We start from the raw sequence: 22,248 nt of genomic DNA on the forward strand, positions 1-22,248 counted from the left end.
GTGCAAAATCCCCACCACCAATGTACCCTATCTCCCTCCTTCCCCATCCCCTGCCAGTATTCAAAACAGGAATTTTACTTCTCTCATGCATTAACATTGCTATAGTAGCTGTTAGTGTAGTTATATCTCTAACTGCATTCACACTCTTTGTGGTGAGCTTCATATCATGAGTCAGTCCTTCTGGCCCTCATCTTTGGGCATTATTATAATAATGTCTTTTATTTTTCTTAAACCCATAGATAAGTGATACTATTCTGTGTGTGTCTCTCTCCCTCTGACTTATTTCACTCACCATAATAGTTTCCATGCTCATCCATGTATAGAAAAATTTCATCTCTCCTAATTGCGAGAATTTTTTTAATACTCCTATAAGACTTTTGGCCAACCCATTTCACTCTGACCTTTTCATTCAGCATTTACACATCTGCTTTTGTTGACCTGTTAACTGAGACTTAGGAATACATTTTTCTGCAAATATTCACTTAGGAGGTTTCAATCTACTAATGTTGATTACATCTAAGTACTGCATTTTAATATTTTTATCAGAAGTATAACAAATACCAGAGAGAAAAATCATAGAAATCATAGTTACACAACTGATGAATTTTCACAAAGGAACCTCTGAAACCAGTCTCTCCACAAAACACAAATCATAGCATTTTGGAAGCTACTTCTGTGTCTATATTCAGTAATCTACAAAGCTGACCCACACTGATGATTTCTAGCATGTTTTAACTGTTTCTTTTAGAAAAAATCAAAATAGAATCAGAGAAAAGATGATTCATTTATTTAACACTACATTTGTGAAACATACTGAAATAAAAGGGTAGTAAGTATATCAGTAGAGAGTTGGTTTTCATTACTGAAAATCAATTATATGTGAGAAAAAGAATAGTGTATGGATTTCGAGCCCTGTTTTATTCAACTGACCATCTGCCTCCTTTTATTAAATTCTTGTACCTTTCCAGCTGAATTTTGGTATCTGATAAATTAATTTTTCAAACTTTATTTTCTTTATTCTCTTGTTTTTATTATTTGAAGTCCCTTTTAATCCTGTGAAAACTTTAGAATCAGCTTGACAAATTCCAAAAACAGATCAGCCATGATTTGGGTTGGAATTACATCAAATCTATAAATTAATTTTGTGAAAAACTAACTCTTCTAATATTTAAAGAAGGGGCAGAGAAATAGTACAGCAGATAGGGCACTCGACTTGTGCAGAGCTAACCTAAGTTGGGCAACCACCGACACCCCATATGGTCTTCAAGTACCACCAGGAATAACTTTTGAAAGCAGGGCCATGAGTGACCCCGGAGCATTGCTGGGAATGGCCCCAAAACAAATAAACAAAAGATATCTCTTCCACTTATTCATGTTTTTTTTTCTCATACTGCTAAGAGTGTTGTCATATAAAGGTCTTGCACATTTTCACTGACATTGTTGACAAGTATTGTAAAATTATTTTGACATATTTAATACTTTTAATACTGCATTATAGACCATTTGAAAATCATTATTATTTTAAATGCTAAGCACCATGTTTTATAATGTGCTGTTATTGATAGGGTTTCAAGAATAATTTAATTTCTTACCAAACCCTTCCCTACAGGGTTTACTTCATCCTTGTGTCTCCCCCTCCTCTTCCCTACCATCCCTCCCCATGGTAGCTTCTTACTAAAAACAGGTTCTTAACTTTGTTGTCTTTGGCTATTTATTACACCCCTACTATTTCTTTATATCCTGCATATAAGAGCAATGATTCTAAATAGGCTACTTTTAAATGCTTATTTTCGATTGTTTATTGTTAACTTAAGATGAATAATTTATTTTTATATTGCCTTTGTATTCAGTGACCTTATAAAATACATACAGAAAATTTATTGGCATACTATTTACTGGATTTTCTGCCACACAATGAGTTTTATATCTTTTTGGAATCATTATACCTTTGAATTTATTCTTGCTTATTACACTGAAACTTCCAGTAAACTGCTGAGTAAAAACGGTTATTGTCAACATTCTTGTCTCATTCTCATCTTCAGAGAAGCTTTCAAAGCTGAACATTAAGTCTAATGCTAGCTGTAGTTGCTTTTTAAGAGATATTTTATATCAGATTAAGAAGCAGTCTATTCTTAGATTGCTAAGAGATTTTATTTTGAATGGTGTTTAATTATATTAAATGTTATTTCTGCATCTATTACATTTTTCCTGATTTCTCTCCTTAATTATGTTAATATGGTAAATTATGCTGATTGGTTTTCAAATGTTAAACCAAACGTATGCTCCTAGGATAAAAACTAGCTCAGTCTTCATAAGCTATGCTTCTTGTAAATAAAGGGATTCTATTTGCTAATATTTTGTTTAGAATTGCACCTGTTTATGAGACCCTGTTAGAATAGTCTCTTTTTTTATAACATTCTTGCCAGAGATTGGTTTTTACTAGTCAGAAAAAATAAACAGGCAGTGTTCCATTTTCAGTTATTTGCAAAAGTTTACATACTTTGAGACGAATTCACCAGTGAAACTATCTGATTATAGAGAATGTTTTAAGAGAAGGTATTTAGTCATGAAGCTTTTTATTAACTATTATTTAGATTTTCTACTCTTTTGGTTTGACTTGGTTTGGTTTTCAGCCCACACCTGGTGAATCTCAGGAGTTATTCCTGCCTCTGCACGATTGTTACTCATGGCAGTGCTCAGGGGACCATATGGGATGCCAGGTACGCATACAAGCCAAGTGCCTTACCTGCTATACTATATAACTCAGGCCCTCCAATTTTCCACTTTTATTTATTTATTTATTTATTTATTTATTTATTTATTTATTTAATTATTTATTTATTTATTTGCTCCCATGCAGCATTCAAAGAGGTCTACTTGAAGTTCACCTCTATTCTAGCAATGCTATACGTACTGGGTCTTGTGAGCGCAGTCACTAGGGGCGGACACCATAGATAAAGGATGTTCATGTCTACCAGGGTTTTTCCAGGGGCTGATGATGGTTGCCAGAACTCAGTGGCCATCCCACATGCCTTGACTTTCCAGTCCCAAGATTTTCTATTTCTTTTGCATTGGTCTTGTAAATTTTTCCTTTGAAACTGTGGCCATTTTTAACCTAAAATTTCAAATTTTATGAGACATTAAATAATCCTCATTAATTTTTAAATATTTCGATGACTTGGGTGGGTTTACTTGCTGCTCTTATCAGTATGTACCTTCTAATGTGAATTGTACATTTTTTTATTATCTTGGCTAATTAAAAATATTTTCTAATTTTTTGGGTCAGAGGAAAACTACAGCAAGTAGGGTGTTTGCCTTGCATACGGCTGACTTGAGTTCAATCTCGGCATCCCCATATGGTCCCCCCCTTAGCACAGTCAGAAGAAATTTCCGAGCTTAGAGCAATCCCTTAGATAACTGGGTGTGGCCTAGAAACTAAACAAAAACATTTTCCCTCTAATTTCCAGTGTAATTTCTTCTTGGACTTATGGGTTAGTTATAAGTATGATATTTAATTTCTAAGCATTTGTGACTTTTGAGAATGACCTTTTGGATACTGATTTCTTAATTCCATTCTCCTCAGAAAGCATACTCTGGATGATTCAAATTCACTGACATTTGTGGAAACTTAATTACCTTATGATCAATTTTAGTAAATGTTGGAGGAAGGCTATAAGTCAGTGCTAGAATATTGGGGTTAACCCAATGCTCAGTAGCTATTCCTGGCTCTGTGCTCAGGAATAATCTTTGGAGGTGCTACACAGGTGGTGGTGGAACTTTAACCAGGGTTGGTGAGATGAAAGGTTTAATCTCTGCTCTGTCTCTCTAGCTCTTTGTATGAACTTCAAGTAAATATGTACTTTAATACTGTTGGGTGCACCATTCTACACACAGAACAAATTAACTATGACGAAATTTAAAATGATCTATGTTTTTATAGTCACTGATTTATTTTTGTCAGCATGTTCCATCATCCATTAAGGGAGAATGTGCTAACATTTTCACCATTGATTGTAGATTTGTCTGTTTTAGTTCTGCGACATTTATGTAAATAATCATAACAATTTGGAACTTGTGCACTTTTTTGGTAGCCTACCCTGCTCAGCAATATGGAAATTTTTCCTTCCTTCCTTCCTTCCTTCCTTCCTTCCTTCCTTCATTCCTTCCTTCCTTCCTTCTCCTTCCTTCCTTCCTTCCTTTCCTTCCATCCTTCCTTCCTTCCTTCATTCCTTCGCCTTCCTTCCTTCCTTCCCTCCCTCCCCTCCCTTCCCTCCCCTCCCTCCCTCCCTCCCCTCCCTCCCTCCCCTACCTTCCTTTCCTTCCTTCCTTCCTTCCTTCCTTCCCTTCCTTCCTTCCTTCCTTCCTTCCTTCCCTCCCTCCTTCTCCTTACTTCATCCTTCCTTTCTTACCTCCCTCCCTCCCTCCCTCCTTCCTTCCTTCCTTCCATTCCTTCCTTCCTTCATTCCTTCATTCCTTACTTCCTTCTTCCTTCCTTCCTTCCTTCCCTTCCTTCCCTTCCAATTCTGCTAGCAATAAGGAAATTTTTTTTCTTTCTTTCTTTCTTTCTTTCTTTCTTTCTTTCTTTCTTTCTTTCTTTCTTTCTTTCTTTCTTTCTTTCTTCTTTCTTTCTCTTTCTTTCTTTCTTTCATTCTTTATCTTTCTTTCTTTCTTTCTTTCTTTCTTTCTTTCTTTCTTTCTTTCTTTCTTTCTTTCTTTCTTTCTTTCTCTCTCTCTCTCTCTCCTCTCTCTCTTTCTTTCTTTCTTCTTTCTTTCTTTCTTTTCTTTCTTTCTCTCTTTCCTTCCTTCCTTTTCTATTTTATTGTTTTGCTTTAGAGCCACACACATTGATGCTCAGGGTTTACACTACTCCTCACTGTGTGCTCAGGGATCATACCTTGAGGCCTGAGGAGACCATATAGGGTACTCTGGATCAAACCTGGATCAGTCATGTGCATGGCAAGCATCCTACCTGCTGTATTATCACTTAGATCTTTGAAATTTATTGAGCTTTAGTAATGTTTGTTTTTTAAAATAAATTCTCATTTGTAATTTTAATAGCTTCCCTTTTAAAATTACATATTCATTTATATATGTAATACATGTTATTGTACATGTAAATATACATAAAATATAACAAGTGCATGGCTCTATTTTTCCATTGTTCTACTTTAAAATTCAGTATTTTTATATTTATATTTTTTATATTTACATAAAATATATTTATATTTTATATTTATATGGCATTTTTGTAAATTTGAGTTTTGTTTTGCCCTGTCTGATAAGCTTTCATTTTACATTTATTATTCTTATGTTTTGGTTTATTGTCTTACTATGATTAATCTTAAAATTATCCATTGACTTCTGAAAAACAACAGTAAGTGAACTAAACAGTTTAAGCAATAAAGCAAAAAAAATGTGCTCATAAGTTACGATAAAAATAAAGCAGATTCCAACCAAGAATTTTAAACTCATAGGGCAAAGTGGTGGCACAAGCACTAGGACTATTTGCCTTGCATGCGCTAACCTAGGACAGGCCGTGGTTTGATCCCCTGGCATCACCATAAGGTCCCCCAAGCCAGGGGCGATTTCTGAGTGCATAGCCCAGGAGTAACCTTTGAGTCACCGGGTGTGGCCCAAAAACAAAAACAAAAACAAAAAAAAGAATTTTAAAACTCAGCAACAATGTCCTTTGTAGAGAAAAAAAATATGGGTCACCTTTTTTTTTAGCGGGGGGGGGGGGGGACAGGTTTTGGCTAAACCTGGTGATGTTCATGATTATTCCTGACTCTGAATTCTGGAATTACTCTTGGTGGTGCTCAGGACCATATGAGACTTGCCAGGGATCAAACCTTCAAACCTGGTTGGCAACATGCAAAGGCAAATTGCCCTATTCACTGTACTATCACTCCACCCCCCAAAGAGGTCACTTTTAGGAGAAAAATTTCAGAGAATTTGTGTGAATAATTTCTTAACAAAAGAATAAATGTAGTTCTTTTTGTTTTGTTTTGTTCTGTTTTTCAGTTTTTGGGTCACACCTGGCAGCACTCAGGGGATACGCCTGGCTCTATGCTCAGAAATCACTCCTGGCAGGCTCCAGGGACCATATAGGATGCTGGGATTTGAACCAATGACCTTCTGCATGAAAGGCAAGATGCTTTACCCTCCATGCTATCTCTCCGGCCCCTAAATGTAGTTTCTTTTTTTTATTTAAACAATTTTATTACATACATGATTATGTTTGGGTTTTAGTCATGTAAAGAACACCACCCATCACCAGTGCAACATTCCCATCACCAATGTCCCAAATATCCCTCCTCCCCAACCCAACCCCCGCCTGTACTCTAGACAGGCTTTCTATTTCCCTCGTACATTCTCTTTATTCGGATAGTTCAAAACGTAGTTATTTCTCTAACTAAACTCATCCCTGTTTGTGGTGAGCTTCATGAGGTGATCTGTAACTTCCCCTTCTTTTCTCTTTTGTGTCTGAAAGTTATTATTGCAAGAATGTCTTTCATTTTTCTTAAAACCCATAGAAGAGTGAGACCATTCTGCATCTTTCTCTCTCTCTCTCTCTCTCTCTCTCTCTCTCTCTCTCTCTCTCTGACTTATTTCACTCAGCATAATAGATTCCATGTACATCCATGTATAGGAAAATTTCATGACTTTATCTCTCCTGACGGCTGCATAATATTCCATTGTGTATATGTACCGCAGTTTCTTTAGCCATTCATTTGTTGAAGGGTATCTTGGCTGTTTCCAGAGTTTTGCTATGGTAAATAGTGCTACAATGAATATAGGTGTAAGGAAGGGGTTTTTATATTGTATTTTTGTGTTCCTAGGGTATATTCCTAGGAGTGGTATAGCTGGGTCGTATGGAAGCTCGATTTCCAGTTTTTGGAGGAATTTCCATATTGCTTTCCCTAAAGGTTGAAATAGATGGCATTGGATAAGAGTTCCTTTCTCTCCACATCCCCGCCAACACTGCTTGTTCTCATTCTTTGTGATGTGTGCCAATCTCTGGGGTGTGAGGTGGTACCTCATAATTGTTTTGATTTGCATCTCCCTGATGATTAGTGATGTGGAGCATTTTTTCATGTATCTTTGGCCATTTGTATTTCTTCTTTGTCAAAGTGTCTGTCCATTTCTTCTCCCCATTTTTTGATGGGATTAGATGTTTTTTTTCTTGTAAAGTTCTGTCAGTGCCTCGTATATTTTGGAGATTAGCCCCTTATCTGATGGATATTGGGTGAATAGTTTCTCCCACTCAGTGGGGGGCTCTTGTACCCTGGGTGCTATTTCTTTTGAGGTGCAGAAGCTTCTCAGTTTAATATATTCCCATCTGTTAATCTCTGCTTTCACTTGCTTGGAGAGTGCAGTTTCCTCTTTGAAGATGCCTTTAGTCTCAATGACCTGGAGTGTTTTACCTATGTGTTGTTCTATATATCTTACGGTTTCGGATCTGATATCGAGGTATTTAATCCATTTGGATTTAACCTTCGTACATAATGTTAGCTGGGGGTCTAAGTTCAATTTTTTGCAAGTGGCTAGCCAACACCACTTGTTGAAGAGGCTTTCTTTGCTCCATTTAGAATTTCTTGCTCCTTTATCAAAAATTAGGTGATTGTATGTCTGGGGAACATTCTCTGAGTATTCAAGCCTATTCCACTGATCTGAGGCCCTGTCCTTATTCCAATACCATGCTGTTTTGATAACTATTGCTTTGTAGTACAGTTTAAAGTTGGGGAAAGTAATTCCTCCCATATTCTTTTCCCCAATGATTGCTTTAGCTATTCTAGGATGTTTATTGTTCCAAATGAATTTCAAAAGTGCCTGATCCACTTCTTTGAAGAATGTCATGGGTATCTTTAGAGGGATAAGTAGAATAAAATGATCCCAGATAAAAAGCATGGAAATTAAGAAACAAATTAAAAGTGCTAATTATATGTAGATGTGATATACATAGATTATATATGTAATATATAATATAAACTATATATAGATGTATAGCTATATGACTGCATGTATCAGAGTAACAAAAAATACAGCAGGTAAATAAAATCAAAATGTTGAGGTATTGGCAGTTGCTAAAAAGTGTGAACGTACTAAATCATATTCAATAAACCAGAGATATATAGCCTTTATAGTGGTGATATATAAGGAAAATAAGAATCTATGCCTAATGCATTATAAAACAGTAAAATGAACTATTGAGAACCAGTAGGTTTAAAAGGTAAAATAGTGGAGGGAGAAACAATAATGGGAAGATAAGTCTTTTTTTTTTTTTTTTTTGGGTCACACGCTGCAGTGCTCAGGGGTTCCTTCTGGCTCTACGCTCAGAAATCACTCCTGTCAGGCTCAGGAGACCATATGGGTTGCTGGGATTCGAACCACCATCCTTCTGCATGCAAGGCAAACACCCTATCTCCATGCTCTCTCTCCAGTCCGAAGATATGTCACTTTTAAGCCTGGCACCTTTGTGCCATTTTGATGACATTTTCCCAGTAGTCTCCTTTATCTCCTCCTTTGGGATCTGTGGACTTAAGAGGGCTTCTAGACAAGCACAGTCGTTTCCTTCCTTTTTTTCCCCCTCCCTTCCCATGTTGTCTCTCATCCCTCAACTCTCAAAATCTATTTTACAGTTACCTAGAAATTTATGGGTCTATGCATTTAAAATAAACTCTCAACTCAGAGACATTTATCTCAAACTTTTCCATAATCAGATTCCATACCTATTGAGTAAACCCAGTTCCCAGTTATTCTGAACTTCCAGATAAAGGACACTTCTCCTACATGGCCATATCATGAATAAGCTAGCGGCTATTCAATGAAAAGATCCCCATAACTTCTTCCTGTCAGCAAAGTGTTACTTCACTGCAGGCCTCTGCTCAGAATAGACATCAGTATGGAAGATGACCTTACTGAATCATTTCTGTGTATTTATGTAATTTCTAAGAGGAAGTGTTTGCTCAAATTTCCCTGATAGGTAAGTGGCACCAGGCCAACCTGCGGTGCCAAAAAGTCTCCTTCCATGTTTCTGAGTCTTAGTTACATTTAAGTGTCTTAGGTGTCTCCATTTGGAATTAATGGAATCCTTATTATCATTATCTTATGGTTATGAATTCTGTAAGTTCTTTTTTTATTAATGCCAATATTATCTACAAGACATTTAAATAAAAGACAAAACATAAAGTCTATCATATTCTTTGATGTTCTCTTACCATGAGTAATCTGAAAGCAAAACACTGTGCACAAACAGTCCTTATCACAAACATTACTGCCATGCATGTGTCACATGGTGATTTTGGTATCCATGTTCTTTCTACTTTCCAAAAAGTGGTTTATAACTGGGCTTTCTTGTCATTTGCGTTGATATTTTAATTTTGGGCTCCTTGACTTTAGTTCTCTTCTAAACATTCTCTCGTCTTATGAACACCCTCTTTTCCAGCCCAACTGACAATGAAAACTATTAACATTTATGATGCATGTACCAGACTTCCACTAGTATGCAGAAAAATGTTTACCTAAGAACTGGAACAACAAACACACATACATATAAGTTTATTATAAATTTTATTGTGATGGAAATAAAATATATTATTTGTTATATACACTTATTATAGCTGATTTACTTTCAATTTTGTGTTTGTTTTTTGGGGCTACACCCAGTGAATGATACTCTGAAGTTACTCCTGGAGTGTACTCCTGGCTCTGCACTCCAGGAATTATTCCTGGTGGTGACTAAGAAACCATGAGATACTGTTGATTGAATATGGGTCAGTCATATTCAAAGCAAGTGCCCTACCTGCCGTATTGCATGGCTCTGGCTGCTACTCTGAAAGCTTCAGTTGAGTTTTGCAGAACGCTTCTTTCGGTAGCCGCCTGTGACGCCAACTGATGAATGACTGTAATCTGGTGTGAATGCTGACATTTTCATTTAATGAGCAAAAGCGAACAAAGTAGGTAAAGTTCACTTGTGAATGATGTGTCTGTGTTTACTGAATAGGGTAATAGCTTTTTAATACTGAAGGAGTAGTTTCTCAAGTTTTGTGCTCTTCACAATGTGAGAGCTCCCTAGGATACATTTTCAAAATATTTTAATCTGTCATGTCTGATCTACTAAATGCAAAATTTTTCTACTCAGTGGAGTGTTTTTGTTTAAACCTAGGTTTGATTTGTTCTGTGGAAACTTTCTAAATTTGATATAGTTCCATCTGTTAATTTTTTGGGTTTTGTTTGCCAATAAGATCAAATCGCTGCAAACACCCTGAAACTCCATTTTATGGAGAGTTTCGTCTGTTTTTTTTTTGTTTTGTTTTGTTTTGTTTTTTGTTTTCAATGTAGCTGATAAATTCTGGTCTGAAGTCTTTTTCTTAACTTTTAAAAGATATTTAATTAAAACCATTTTGATTTACAGAGTTCTTCATAGTTGAATTTCAGATATACAATGAGTCAGGGTCCTTCCCACCACCAGTGTCAACTTTCCTCCACCGAAGAACCCAGAGTGCATGCTATAATCTTGAAGTCTTCAATGAACTTTGAATTAACCAGTTTATTGTTATTTTTTTATTTTTAAACAAAATAATTTGGGGGGGGCATCATGGTTTGCAAACTTATTAGTAGGGTTTTCTACCTGAATTATTCTCGCACCACATCCTCCCCCACAGGTATCCACTTCCCTCCACCATTGTCTCATTTCCCTCAGTCCCCTTCCTCGTAGTAAGCTTCCTTTCTACTCACAATTGACAATTTATCTTTGTCCTTTAATAAAACAAAACAAAACCAAAAAACCCAAACATGATGCTATCTAATTTTTTCCAACACTATTACTTAAAAAAGTTTTTCTTGCTCTCAGCTCTTCCGTTATGAATTCCTGCTGAATGTGGCCAACTAAAAAATCAAAGATAGTTAAACCCTAAGGGACCAAGACTCAGGCTCAGTGATATAGTTAGCACCTGCCTTCCAGGCACCTGGGTAAGGTTTGACTCCTGAGTGAATGCCACCTCACAAACTGCGATCCAGCAGCAATGCCCTTGTATTCTCTGGTACACCACAACCAAGTGTAAGTGCTACAATCAAGTGCATCCCCATTGCAACTACAAAGGGAATTTATTTTTAATTCTAATTAAAAATATTTAACCCACCCCTATTCCCCCTCCCTTTATATTTCAGAGCTAAGCAGTGCTGGGAATCAAACCCAGGGCCTTGGGCCTGCCAGCCTTATGCTCCAATCTTTTGTGTTATCTCCCTGCGGTCCCCTTGATTCTTTTTTAGGCATCTCTCTACCCAATCCACTGTTGTTCCTATTTACAATCTTGAAATTTAACTTTTTCCCTTTTCGTTCTTACAATTCTGATGTTTTCCTCTCATATCACTTAAAACTGTCAGCTTATTTTGCAACAAGCAGCCACTTTCTACAGGATGTTATTTGATTCCCTCCTTTGTTATTTCATATCACTTTCTATGGAACTTGGCCTTGAGTATATTACCTTGAGTATTTTTGTATAAAATTAACTGTCAATTACTTTTGTAGATAGCATCCAGGAAAGATTTGTTAACTGTAGATCAGATGCTTGTGTTTTCACATTTTAATACAAAACCAAAGAGGCAGTTTGATTTCTTGTTTAACCACTGATCTTTAACCTTTTTTATACAAAGTCAGAGATCAAAATCCATTGTTCTAGGGGTCAAAGCAATAGCACAGTGGGTAGGGCATTTGGCTTGCACAAGACTGATCTGGGTTCAAGTCCCGCATCTTATATGGTCCCCAGTGCCTGCTGGGAGTAATTCCTGAGTACAGAACCAGTTACTGGTATGTCACTGGATATGACTCAAAAACCAAAACCAAACACACACTGATCTAGACCAGCACTTCCCAGTCAAGGCTCTATGGGCCCCTGTAGGCCTCTTGGAAATATCCAGGGATCACAATTGAACATCACATAAATTGGGTACCATAGCAGAGACTAGGACGTGGGAACAGGTGAACCAGTAGGGAAAGGGAAGCCATAGGAAAATACGGTCTGAAGGAAACCATTGTTAAAAATGGTCTAAGGGCTGATCTGTTGTCCTAATGGCCAATTCTAATTCCACATTGGCAAGTGACCTTGAGAATTTCTGAGGACAGTGTGTTTTAGCTCTGGGGTCCTGAGGTTTGGGTTCTTCTGTTCTTAGCTTACCAGACCTGCCCATGGGCTTCCAGAGTTTCTCTAGTAAATACCAGTCTCACAGCAGCTCTTAGAGCTATTGTCCTTGTTTTAGGGACCATGAGGCCACCCTGTCACCTATGGTTGCTGTAAATATCACTCTTTAGTGTTTCTAATATAGGAACTGAAATATATATTGCTGCCTTAATATTTCCTGAGGACTTTCTCCATGCCTTTCATTTCAATGCTGAAAATTGGATGTGAATTACTTGTGTGACCACCACTAGTGTTAAATCCAAGCTTTTCCTGATACTTTAGCTGAGAATGTTCCCCTTCATATTGGATTGCTTTTCGCCAGGCAAACCCACCTGCCGTTTAAAATCAAGTCTTGTCATGGCACCTCAATAAAAATGTGAGAGGGGAAAAAAGCTTCAATAAACCAGACTGCATCTGTCGAAACCATACATCCTAAAATAATAACTCTTGGCATTTTTAGTATTCATTGGCCAAAATTCCACCTAAGAATTCTATGAATTTCAACACATGCTACCAAGTTATATAGTAGTAAATCTTTGCCCCACCTCAGTGACCACTTTAAGCCTACCCTCTAACTGTGGGTGTTGGAGCTGCAAAAAGGCCAGTTGCTGTACTACCATTCCCAAGGCTGCCAACAGACCAGATGGTTCTGTTCACCACTATAGCACCAGAAATTAACACTGCACTTAAACACAGAAAATAAACACATAATTTTTGAATTAGCAAAGATCTAAGCAAGTTTATATGAAACCCTCTTCCCATTCTCTTATTTAGTAGAGATGTCTCAGTACTACTACCTATTATTTGAAAGAAACTTGGCCTATAGAGATAGGATGGCAGGCAGGGCTCGTCTTTTTGTTTTGTTATTTTTGGGGGGCCACACCCATTTGACGCTCAGGGGTTACCCCTGGCTAGGCGCTCAGAAATCGCCCCTGGCTTGGGGGGACCATATGGGACACCGGGGGATCAAACCGCGGTCCGTTCCTTGGCTAGCGCTTGCAAGGCAGACACCTTACCTCTAGTGCCACCTTGCCAGCCCCAGGGCTCTTGTCTTACAAGAAGATGCCAACCCGGGTTCTATTCCTATACAATCATGGAGCACTGCCAATACTGATCACTGAGCATGGAGCCAGGAGTAAGCCCTGAACAGTTGGGTGACCCCACCACCACCACACCACAACCCCCACAAATTTCATGTTTCCTATCCTGACTTTGTAGAATTACTAGTGTCAACTGAATAGGCTATATAGCTCAGTCGTTATTACTGGCAATTTTCAGGCCTATTTCAGGCTAGCCTCTATAATGGTCAGAAATGGGTGATTCAGAGAGGATAGACCTAAGAAGGAGCCAGTGGTTAGAAACTTTACAGTGGTTAGAAACTTTAGGTCTAGTTCCCTAATGCATGATTTATAAAACATCAACAAATTGTCATGCAAAATAATGTTTTTTTTTAATCAGAGATTTAATTCCCTCTTTAACAGAGCACTGATGGCTTGCCTAGAGAGGTTTTTGATTCTTCAAGTTCACTCTATTCATGAAAACTGGACAGTTTGGACAAAAGTTCTCTTTAAATCCTCCTGCCAGATAGCAATGCTGAGAAAGGGAGGTAGAGATAAAGGGAAGGGGCCCGGAGAGATAGCACAGCGGTGTTTGCCTTGCAAGCAGCCAATCCAGGACCAAAGGTGGTTGGTTCGAATGCCAGTGTCCCATATGGTCCCTCGTGCCTGCCAGGAGCTATTTCTGAGCAGACAGCCAGGAGTAACCCCTGGCCATCACTGGATGTGGCCCAAAAACCAAAAAAAAAAAAAAAAAAAGAGAGATAAAGGGAAGAGGAGAAATAGTTACATAAAGGAAAAGTAAGCCTTTCTAGGGCCAGCATGGCAACAGGTGGGGCAGTTGCCTTGCATGTGACCAACCGGGGTTTGACCCAGGCACCCCTACATGGCCCCCTGAGCTCATCAAGAGTGATGATCCCTTAGATCCCTGTAGAGCCAGGAATATGATCTTAACACCACCAGGTGTATCCCCCTTGGAACAAAACAAAAACAAACCTTTTATGTTTCAATGTATTTAATGAGATGTGGGACACTTTTACTCAATAAAATTATAGAGCAAAAAGTTCTCGGGGGCCGGGCGGTGGCGCTCGAGGTAAGGTGCCTGCCTTACCTGCGCTAGCCTAGGAGACGGACCGCGGTTCGATCCCCCGGCGTCCCATATGGTCCCCCAAGCCAGGAGCGACTTCTGAGCGCATAGCCAGGAGTAACCCCTGAGCGTCACCGGGTGTGGCCCAAAAACCAAAAAAAAAAAAAAAAGTTCTCTCACAAGTTATGAGTATGGAATGATTTTATTAGAGCTTGTTTGACAATTCCATTGGATAGCTGTGTTCTGTTCCAGTCTAAACAGAAGAATTTTATTAATGGATTGGACGGGAATAACTATTGAGCTTCCTGCCTAGAACTTTTGGGATGTTATTAATACTGAAAACTTTTACAAATAGAAAAATATCATCCTGTGGGCTGAAAACTCAAGATATTCTCAGAAGGGAGTGGGCCAAGTCCACCTACCCACCACCCAGTAGCCAAGGGAAAACCCAGTGGCCCCTGTCCATACCCACCAACTTGCCAGCAAAGAAATAGCCAAGCTCCACAACTCTTCTCCAAAAGAACATGCTGTTGCAACTCTTCCAAGTTAGACTGGCTCAGGCTGACATATTCTGGGGCCTTCATGGCATGGGAGTAGGCAGGGTCCCCTCTCTGCCTGAAGGCATAGCAGTCCACAGCCACATCCAACAACCTTCAACATAGAAATGATCCAGCTCTATAAGTGAACCATATCAAACTGCCAAGCTACCAAATCATTACAGACCTATAGTCCCTGGACCATGTGGCTGCATGATACCTCCGTCTACAGCAAATCTAATGGAAAAGTTGCATAGAATCCCACCCCACCAAGCTCATGGAGCCTCAATGACAGACGGCTTAACTAGTACCAACCAGCTCAATAAATTATTTTAAAAGTGCCATACTAAGATATAACAATTGTCCCAAATTGTCTCTTTTGGATTAACCGGTTTTCACCCTAATCAAAGACTGCTTCTTCGTTACATATATTTATCCTACCTGGGTGGAAAGAACCTCTGGATAGGCTTTCTACCCCAACCTGTTCTCCACCCAGGGAACTGGGGGCTGATCCTATTCTTTTCAAAGACTGTGGCTGCAGCAGAGCTCCACTCCTTGTGATTAAAGATCCCCAGACCCGTTCACCTTTCCAGCTTGTTTTGGATTATTTCCTGCAGTGGCTTTGTTTCCAGACCTGAGTCCTCAACCCTCTTGGAATTAGGATGTGAGGAATTATCTACACTTACTGACCTAAATTTTAATAATTTCATTTGCCTTTGTGTTGTAACAAATTATATGAAGTAAATCTGTGCCTGCTGATGGGTGGGAAACTGGGACCACTGGTGGTGGCATTGGTGTTTGAACATTAATGCTCAAAACAATTGTACTATAAACTTGGTAAATTATGGTATTATAATTAAAAAATTAATGGATCACCTTAGTTTCTTCAACCAGAGCATTTTGAACATTGATTATGCAGAGAATTATCAACTCAAAGTCCATGTGGACTGGGACCCATAATTATTTTGACCAAATGAAAACAGAAAATACAAATTATGATATACTTTAGGGGAATCTATGTATCATTTCATTAGTATAGACCTACTAGCTAACTTTGAGACTGCCAGGAATTTTCCTGTGCCCGTGGACTTAGTTTTTGTTCCCATTTACAGGGAAATTTTGTTTGCAGGTTCTTCAAGGACTTCACTACTTCTATGTCATTAAAAACCAAAAGTAAACACTACAGTAAAGTAGCCTGGATTCCCAGAGAAAGATCTACTTTGAATAATTTGATTAGAGGCATGGTTTCTAAAATGAAATTAAAAAAATCATTCCCACCAAAGTGTAAAGCCCCAAACATATAAAACTACTGATATAAGCTTTAGAAATTTAAAAATTAAATTTAGAAATGCTCATTTTTCCATACATAATACAGCATTCCTAAATATTTGCAGGAAAATGACACTATTTACGTTTCTAAGGGTTTTCTCCAAATTTCAGGCATTTTTATGGAGTGATATTGGAAATCAAATCATTTCCCACCCTTCGAGCACTCAATATAAAAGCCCACAGTAAGACTAATATTGGCCTACCTGTAGTAGAAATGGAATTTCCCATTATTTAAACTCTTTGATGATATATATATCTTAAAGAGAGATGAGAAAGAACTTTGAAATATTATGGAGTGCTTTTAATTACAATCTTAAGAATTTTTGTTATGCCCCAAGTGTTTACCCCTCATAACCAACCTTTTTGAAAGCGCTGTCCAATTTTCTGGGATAAAATGTCCTATGTTTATAAGGTCCAATATACACAATTACAGCATTTTAAGGGTGGTTACAGTCTCTAACTGTACTTTTAAGTTTTATTTAATTTTAAATGGCCATGTATGGCCTTGTGACTATATTTTTGTAGAAACAGTTATAATATAGAGCAGATATTTAAATTAAACAGAGATTAATGTATATTGTGGCCTGTCCAGGATTGTCAGTAGAATGGCAATAGAACTACTGAAATCTTGTTATCTGCCATGAGAAAGAGATAAATCATTTTTCTCTGAAAGTAGGAGATACCAATTGAAAGACTAGCTTATACAATATATCAGAAAAATTATAAGTTTCAGTTATACAAAAAATTGGCTTAAAAACAAATTCCACAGTAGGTAGACAAGTAACTTGCTTCTCTGAGTGATTTTTTGGGGGGTTACACCCGGCGGTGCTCAGGAGTTACTCCTGGCTCAGTGCTCAGAAATGGAAGGCGCAGGGGACCATCTGAGATGCTGGGATTCAAACCACTGTCTGTCCTGGATCTGTTACGTGCAAGGCAAATGCCCTACTGCTGTGCTATCTCTCCGGCCCATTCCTTAAGTGATTTATTGGAACACACCAGACTAGGTTTTACTTAAACTGATCAAGACATAAAATACAAGTGTAATTAATAAAAATTCTTTCCTTCGGTTCCAGGTCAATAATCCTGAGCTACTAGTAACTATAGGTTTAGTCATTCACCAAGATTCTGGGCCTCCAAAAAAGTAAGGAGCCCCAAGGGTCCCTATTGATCCTTGCCTTCGTTCTTACTCTATGAGATTCAGTTAACTTAAGTGCCTTAGTGTCCCTATTTACCTGCTCAAATACAGTCTTTTCTTTAAATGCCAGGAGAGTAGTAGGAGACAAAGCACATGCCTCGAATGAGGGCCACCCCAATAGCTAAGAATTATGGGGAGGGCCCCTAAGCACTACTTGGTGGGGGGGGGGGGTGTTCCTCCCCTTTTCCCCATTCAAATGCCCAGAGGAGAAGAGACCTTGAAATTTGAGTAGTTTTCATGATTTGCATGGTTCTCGGCTCTGGAAAAAGGCCCAAGGATGGACCCTTGCACATGGCTGATCCGGATTTGCTCCCTAGTATCCTTTATGGTCCCCAAGTCTGCCAGGAATGATTTCTGAGTGCAGAGCCAGGAGAAACCCCTGAACATTTCTTAAGGTGGCAAAAAAGGCCCAGGGACGATACTGCTACACCATCACTTGTCGCGTTGGCATCACTATAGATTCCACCTTAACAATCCTCAATGCTACTTGAGTATGAACCACAAAGACGAGAACTATCTGGAAGACCAGCATTAGTAATAAAAACATTTTAAACCAAGATTGCTTTTTTTTTAAAAAACTGTGACAGAGCAAATAAAATAAAAGGTTGAAAAACCTAAAAAAACCGATTCTTTCCGAAGCATATATTAGATTTGTTAAACAGTTATCTTGTTCTACAAGTGCTCTGTTTTGAGAGCACTATAAAAGTACTTTTCTTTTTCCTTTTTTTTCCCCCCTGTGGGAGAAGGGAAGCAATGAAGGAAATGAAAGAGTTCATTTTAGTGCCATATTCACATAAAGCTGATTTGTAAAAGCTCGATCCAGCTGAATATATTTGCCACCACCACTGGGTCACAAAACTTCAGTTGAGAAGTCTAATTGAGATTCGTCAGGACTCCCTTGTCTTTAGTAGTCACAGAAAGTCTCATTAGGCATTCTGAACCTGCCCCTCCTCTAGAATACTAAGTCTGACTGCTTGGCCTGAGTTTACAGCTTGTGAATTTTCAATAGATTCTAATGCACCATCATTTAAAGACTGCTGGTTTTGTTTGTAGCCCCTTTGCCTTCTGGGGAGCTGGGCTGTGTGCGTCTCAAACTAAAGGTGCATTCAACAGGACTGTATCTATTATCATTAGAATATTGTCTAAAGAAAAAACTATGTTCCACCTCCAAGAATGAGAGGTTTAAGTCCTACTGAATACCTTTCTTACTGTTGCACTTGGGGTGAAATGCTTTCTATAAAGGAGGGTCAATAGAGCTGATGGCTGGAGGCCAGAAAGACCAGCAAACTCCACAAACTCTTGTTTCCATATTGATACAATACTTAAACACCTGAGTTATTAGACCAGTGAGGGTGTGATGTTCATCTTTTTTTTCTTTTTTAATAAGACATGTACACACTTTTTCAAATGCTTAAAGATGTTGCAGAATCCAATGTCCTTGGAAACTACCTGTTTACTTTAAATATTTAACTAGACATTTCTCCCTGAGCTAGGGATAAATACCACCACCTTTTGGCACATCATAGGGTAGCCTTTCTTCTCCTTTTTGTGATCCTTTTGTGCCTATGTGTTTGGTACCAAGTATCAAGCCCAGGTTCACACATGCCAGGGAATGCTCTACAGTGCTGTTTACTACATCCCTCTTTGCTATCTTAATAGCTAATGTTATGAGTTAGCAATGTGAGATGAAACTAAAATAGCGTTAAGGTCTCAGGTATCTGCTATATTATCAGTGATGGATGTCACCTGGATATAAGCAACAGTGTATAGACACATATCTACACAGACACACATATATGTATGTAACATCTTCTCAATCCCAGAGTTTGGCTGAATTATTCAACAATTGTGTTTTTCACAAAAGGGAAAAAAATCTAGGGACTAGAGAGATTAGCATATGGGGTTAAGACACTATGCCTTGCATGCTGCTAACTCCAGTCTGACCCAGATACCATATGGTCTCTGAGTACCACCAGACCTGGCCCTGGCAGTTCCCAGCACTGCAGGACATGAGCACCACCGTATCCACCACATCCTCACCACCAACTGACTGACTGGGTGTGCATTGCCAGGAAGGTCCCCAAAGCCTCCTTTCTGGTCAAGACTTGGAGACCCCAAGAAAGAACAGGGGGGATTTTATGGACTTACTTCTAGGAAACAGTAACATGTTTTTTAGATATCTCATAATTAACTATTACCAGAGTAAAAGGTAAAATTTCTTATTGCTGTGCAATTTTAAATAAGAATACTCCTTCAAATTGAAATATAATGATTAAACATAATTCTTCTTTTAATTGCCAACTCCCTTTGAAATGACACTCTGAAAGAAGGCCTAGAAGTAAATAAGTTTCCACCAACAAATTAGTTGAGCCTTTAATGTATTTTCTACTAAAAATCAAGCTGTCAAGACAGGAAAATATTACTGCTTTTGTTATTACCAAAAAAAGTGAGAACTTTTAATTCACAAATTAAAAAAAAACAAACAAGAAACTGATCTCATCACACATACAATATTATAATAAACTGATTAGCTGTAGACTTATACAACATTTAAGACTTCACATACACAAACAAGAAACACAGGACAAATTTCAACTTTGATATGTTCACAACTATCAACAGAAAAACATCACTGATTTGAATCTAATTATTTTCCTGGTGTACAACCACATTATAATCCAGTCCTAAACATAGTATATTATTAAGGTAATTCTTAGGCAAATATAAATGTTTTAATTTAGGGGCTTTGACTCCCTGCCCAAAACAATCTGTTCCCATACCTGTCAGGTAGCTTCATTTGTTAACGAACAACAACAAACAATACTTTTATCACAAAACTCGGGTGAGACTTTTAGACAGATCATACAAAAATGACTGGTTCTTTTGATTCTCTGGCTGCACGCTCTCTCTCCAGGACTGCTCAGGTGGGCAGTCAGTGTTCCTGTGAAGGCAATCTGTAAATTATAAATATACATCCTATGAAAAAGAACCTTGGTTACAAACTAATCACTTTGAAAATTGATGAAGAAGTAAGTAGGGAAAGAGTGACAAAGGTTGTTGACATAGCAGGAAATAGAGAAGGTGTGAAATGAAGAAAATGTATTCACCACAGAAAATACCAGATTCAGTTGATTTCTTAAAGTGAGGTATTAAAAATATGCCAGTAAATGCAAAATCAAAAACAAAATGAGAAACCAAAATGCACATTTCCAATGGAAAAATCTCTAAACCTCTTATAGTTTTATTCAGATTAGACATTTCATGTACAGCAGTTAATCTAGAAAAATACAATTAAAAAAATCTCCAACAGACAACCACGCTCTCTGTAACAAAACCTTTCAGACCCTGTTTTATTATACAAATCAATCTATATTAGTAATGTAAAAAGAAATTCTCAAATTTAGTAATGTCATTTCACATCTGACATCTATCTAATTTGCATATGGGTTTCCACTATTCATATGGCAGTTAGAATTCTGTAATAAATTTTTCTAATGTATTCTGTACATATTAAATAACCTAAAAGGTTCCCCTTGTAGTGCATTGAGCATCTAGCAATTCTATTCGGTATTTTTCCAGTACCATTTGCATTACAGTGATTTGCCTGTAAATATAATTAAAATCTAAAAGTGCACAGTTAACTTTCTCAAATAAGGGCCTATTTCTGGAGGAAACCTCATATTCACTGAAAGGATTACCAGTATAGTGATTAGAAATGTAAGGTTAGAATGAACTCTTGAGACTATACAACACAATTATATACATAAGCTAAAAGATATTGTCTTTTTAGCCTGTATTTACATAAAATAAAGTCTATTTCCACAGGGTCATACCAAGAGCTCAGTATGGCACAAGATATAATTAGGATTGCTACCTACACAAATCAGTGTAGCACAGGCAACCCCCAAATACCCTGAAATGACTTATGCTAAATAAAACCCCAGTTTATCACAGTGTTTGAAGTAACATTAGTGTACTGCTCAGACAAGCCAACTAAGAAATCCAATGAGGATGCCGTGCAGCACAGAACAAAATAGCAAGCCTTCATCCGGGGATTAAAGGTGTGCTCTAAGAAATTTTAGCACTGAAACTGCTACTGCATGAAGAAACCCTGAAAAAGGATTACACAGGTTTCTAAACAGATACTTTTTTTTTAAATGCCCAAGTATTTTTAATAAAACTGATACTAAATATTATTCTATTAAGTAATGAACCTAATGCATCATGAGAGGAAAGTCTACATTATCCAGTTTAAGGGAAAAAAAAATTAAAAACTCAAACCAAACACAGTAGCTTCCTTACCAAATTATCCAGTGTATACGACTGGTCAGAATGACAAGTTTTGCTTTTTACTGAAATTCAGAGTATGAAATGCAAACATTCAAGATAAAATTAATTCAGAATTAATTCAAGATCACATACAGTTATATTAACTTGCAACAAAGCAGCAAATATGAGGGTTTAATATACGTCTTGACTCTCCCATTCCCTTCTTGCCCCTCAAAAAAGTGCAAAATCAAAGAGTCACTGCTTGGTCCAAAAATGAAATACAACATAAGAAAGGATGTGAAATCCGATGGAATTCAGCTTCTATTCCACAGGCTGTCTTCAGCAAGCATCAGCGTCCAAAGATGGAATTTATTTCCAGAAGAATTAATTCTACAATCTGATTTTGGTAGACAGTATGAACTGCTATATTACCAGTCTCTTTCTCTGGCTTTAACAGAGTAGGACCAAAAACAATTGCTATACTCTGATAGGTCATTCGGTTTTTTTCTCCATTTTCTATAACTCTAAAGGAGGAAAAAATAAATATTGTAAAAAAAAGGAAATAAACAGAAGGAACAATTGTAAATCATGTTAGAAA

General features: G+C 37.7%; 1 protein-coding gene across 3 annotated transcripts in view; it reads right to left on the reverse strand.

Moving 5' to 3' along the window:
* Window positions 1–19,771: 19,771 nt before the first annotated feature.
* The window catches only part of ARHGAP12 (Rho GTPase activating protein 12), a 128,974-nt gene continuing 126,497 nt past the window's right edge, over window positions 19,772–22,248 (reverse strand). For all 3 annotated transcript variants that reach the window (XM_049777162.1, XM_049777163.1, XM_049777161.1), the window contains one exon: window positions 19,772–22,174. In XM_049777162.1, coding sequence (XP_049633119.1) covers window positions 22,000–22,174 — 175 coding nt within the window. In that variant the 3' untranslated portion in view covers window positions 19,772–21,999. The remainder of the gene's footprint in view (window positions 22,175–22,248) is intronic.

Source organism: Suncus etruscus, chromosome 7 (assembly GCF_024139225.1).
Source record: "Suncus etruscus isolate mSunEtr1 chromosome 7, mSunEtr1.pri.cur, whole genome shotgun sequence".
NCBI classification, from domain to species: Eukaryota; Metazoa; Chordata; class Mammalia; order Eulipotyphla; family Soricidae; genus Suncus; species Suncus etruscus.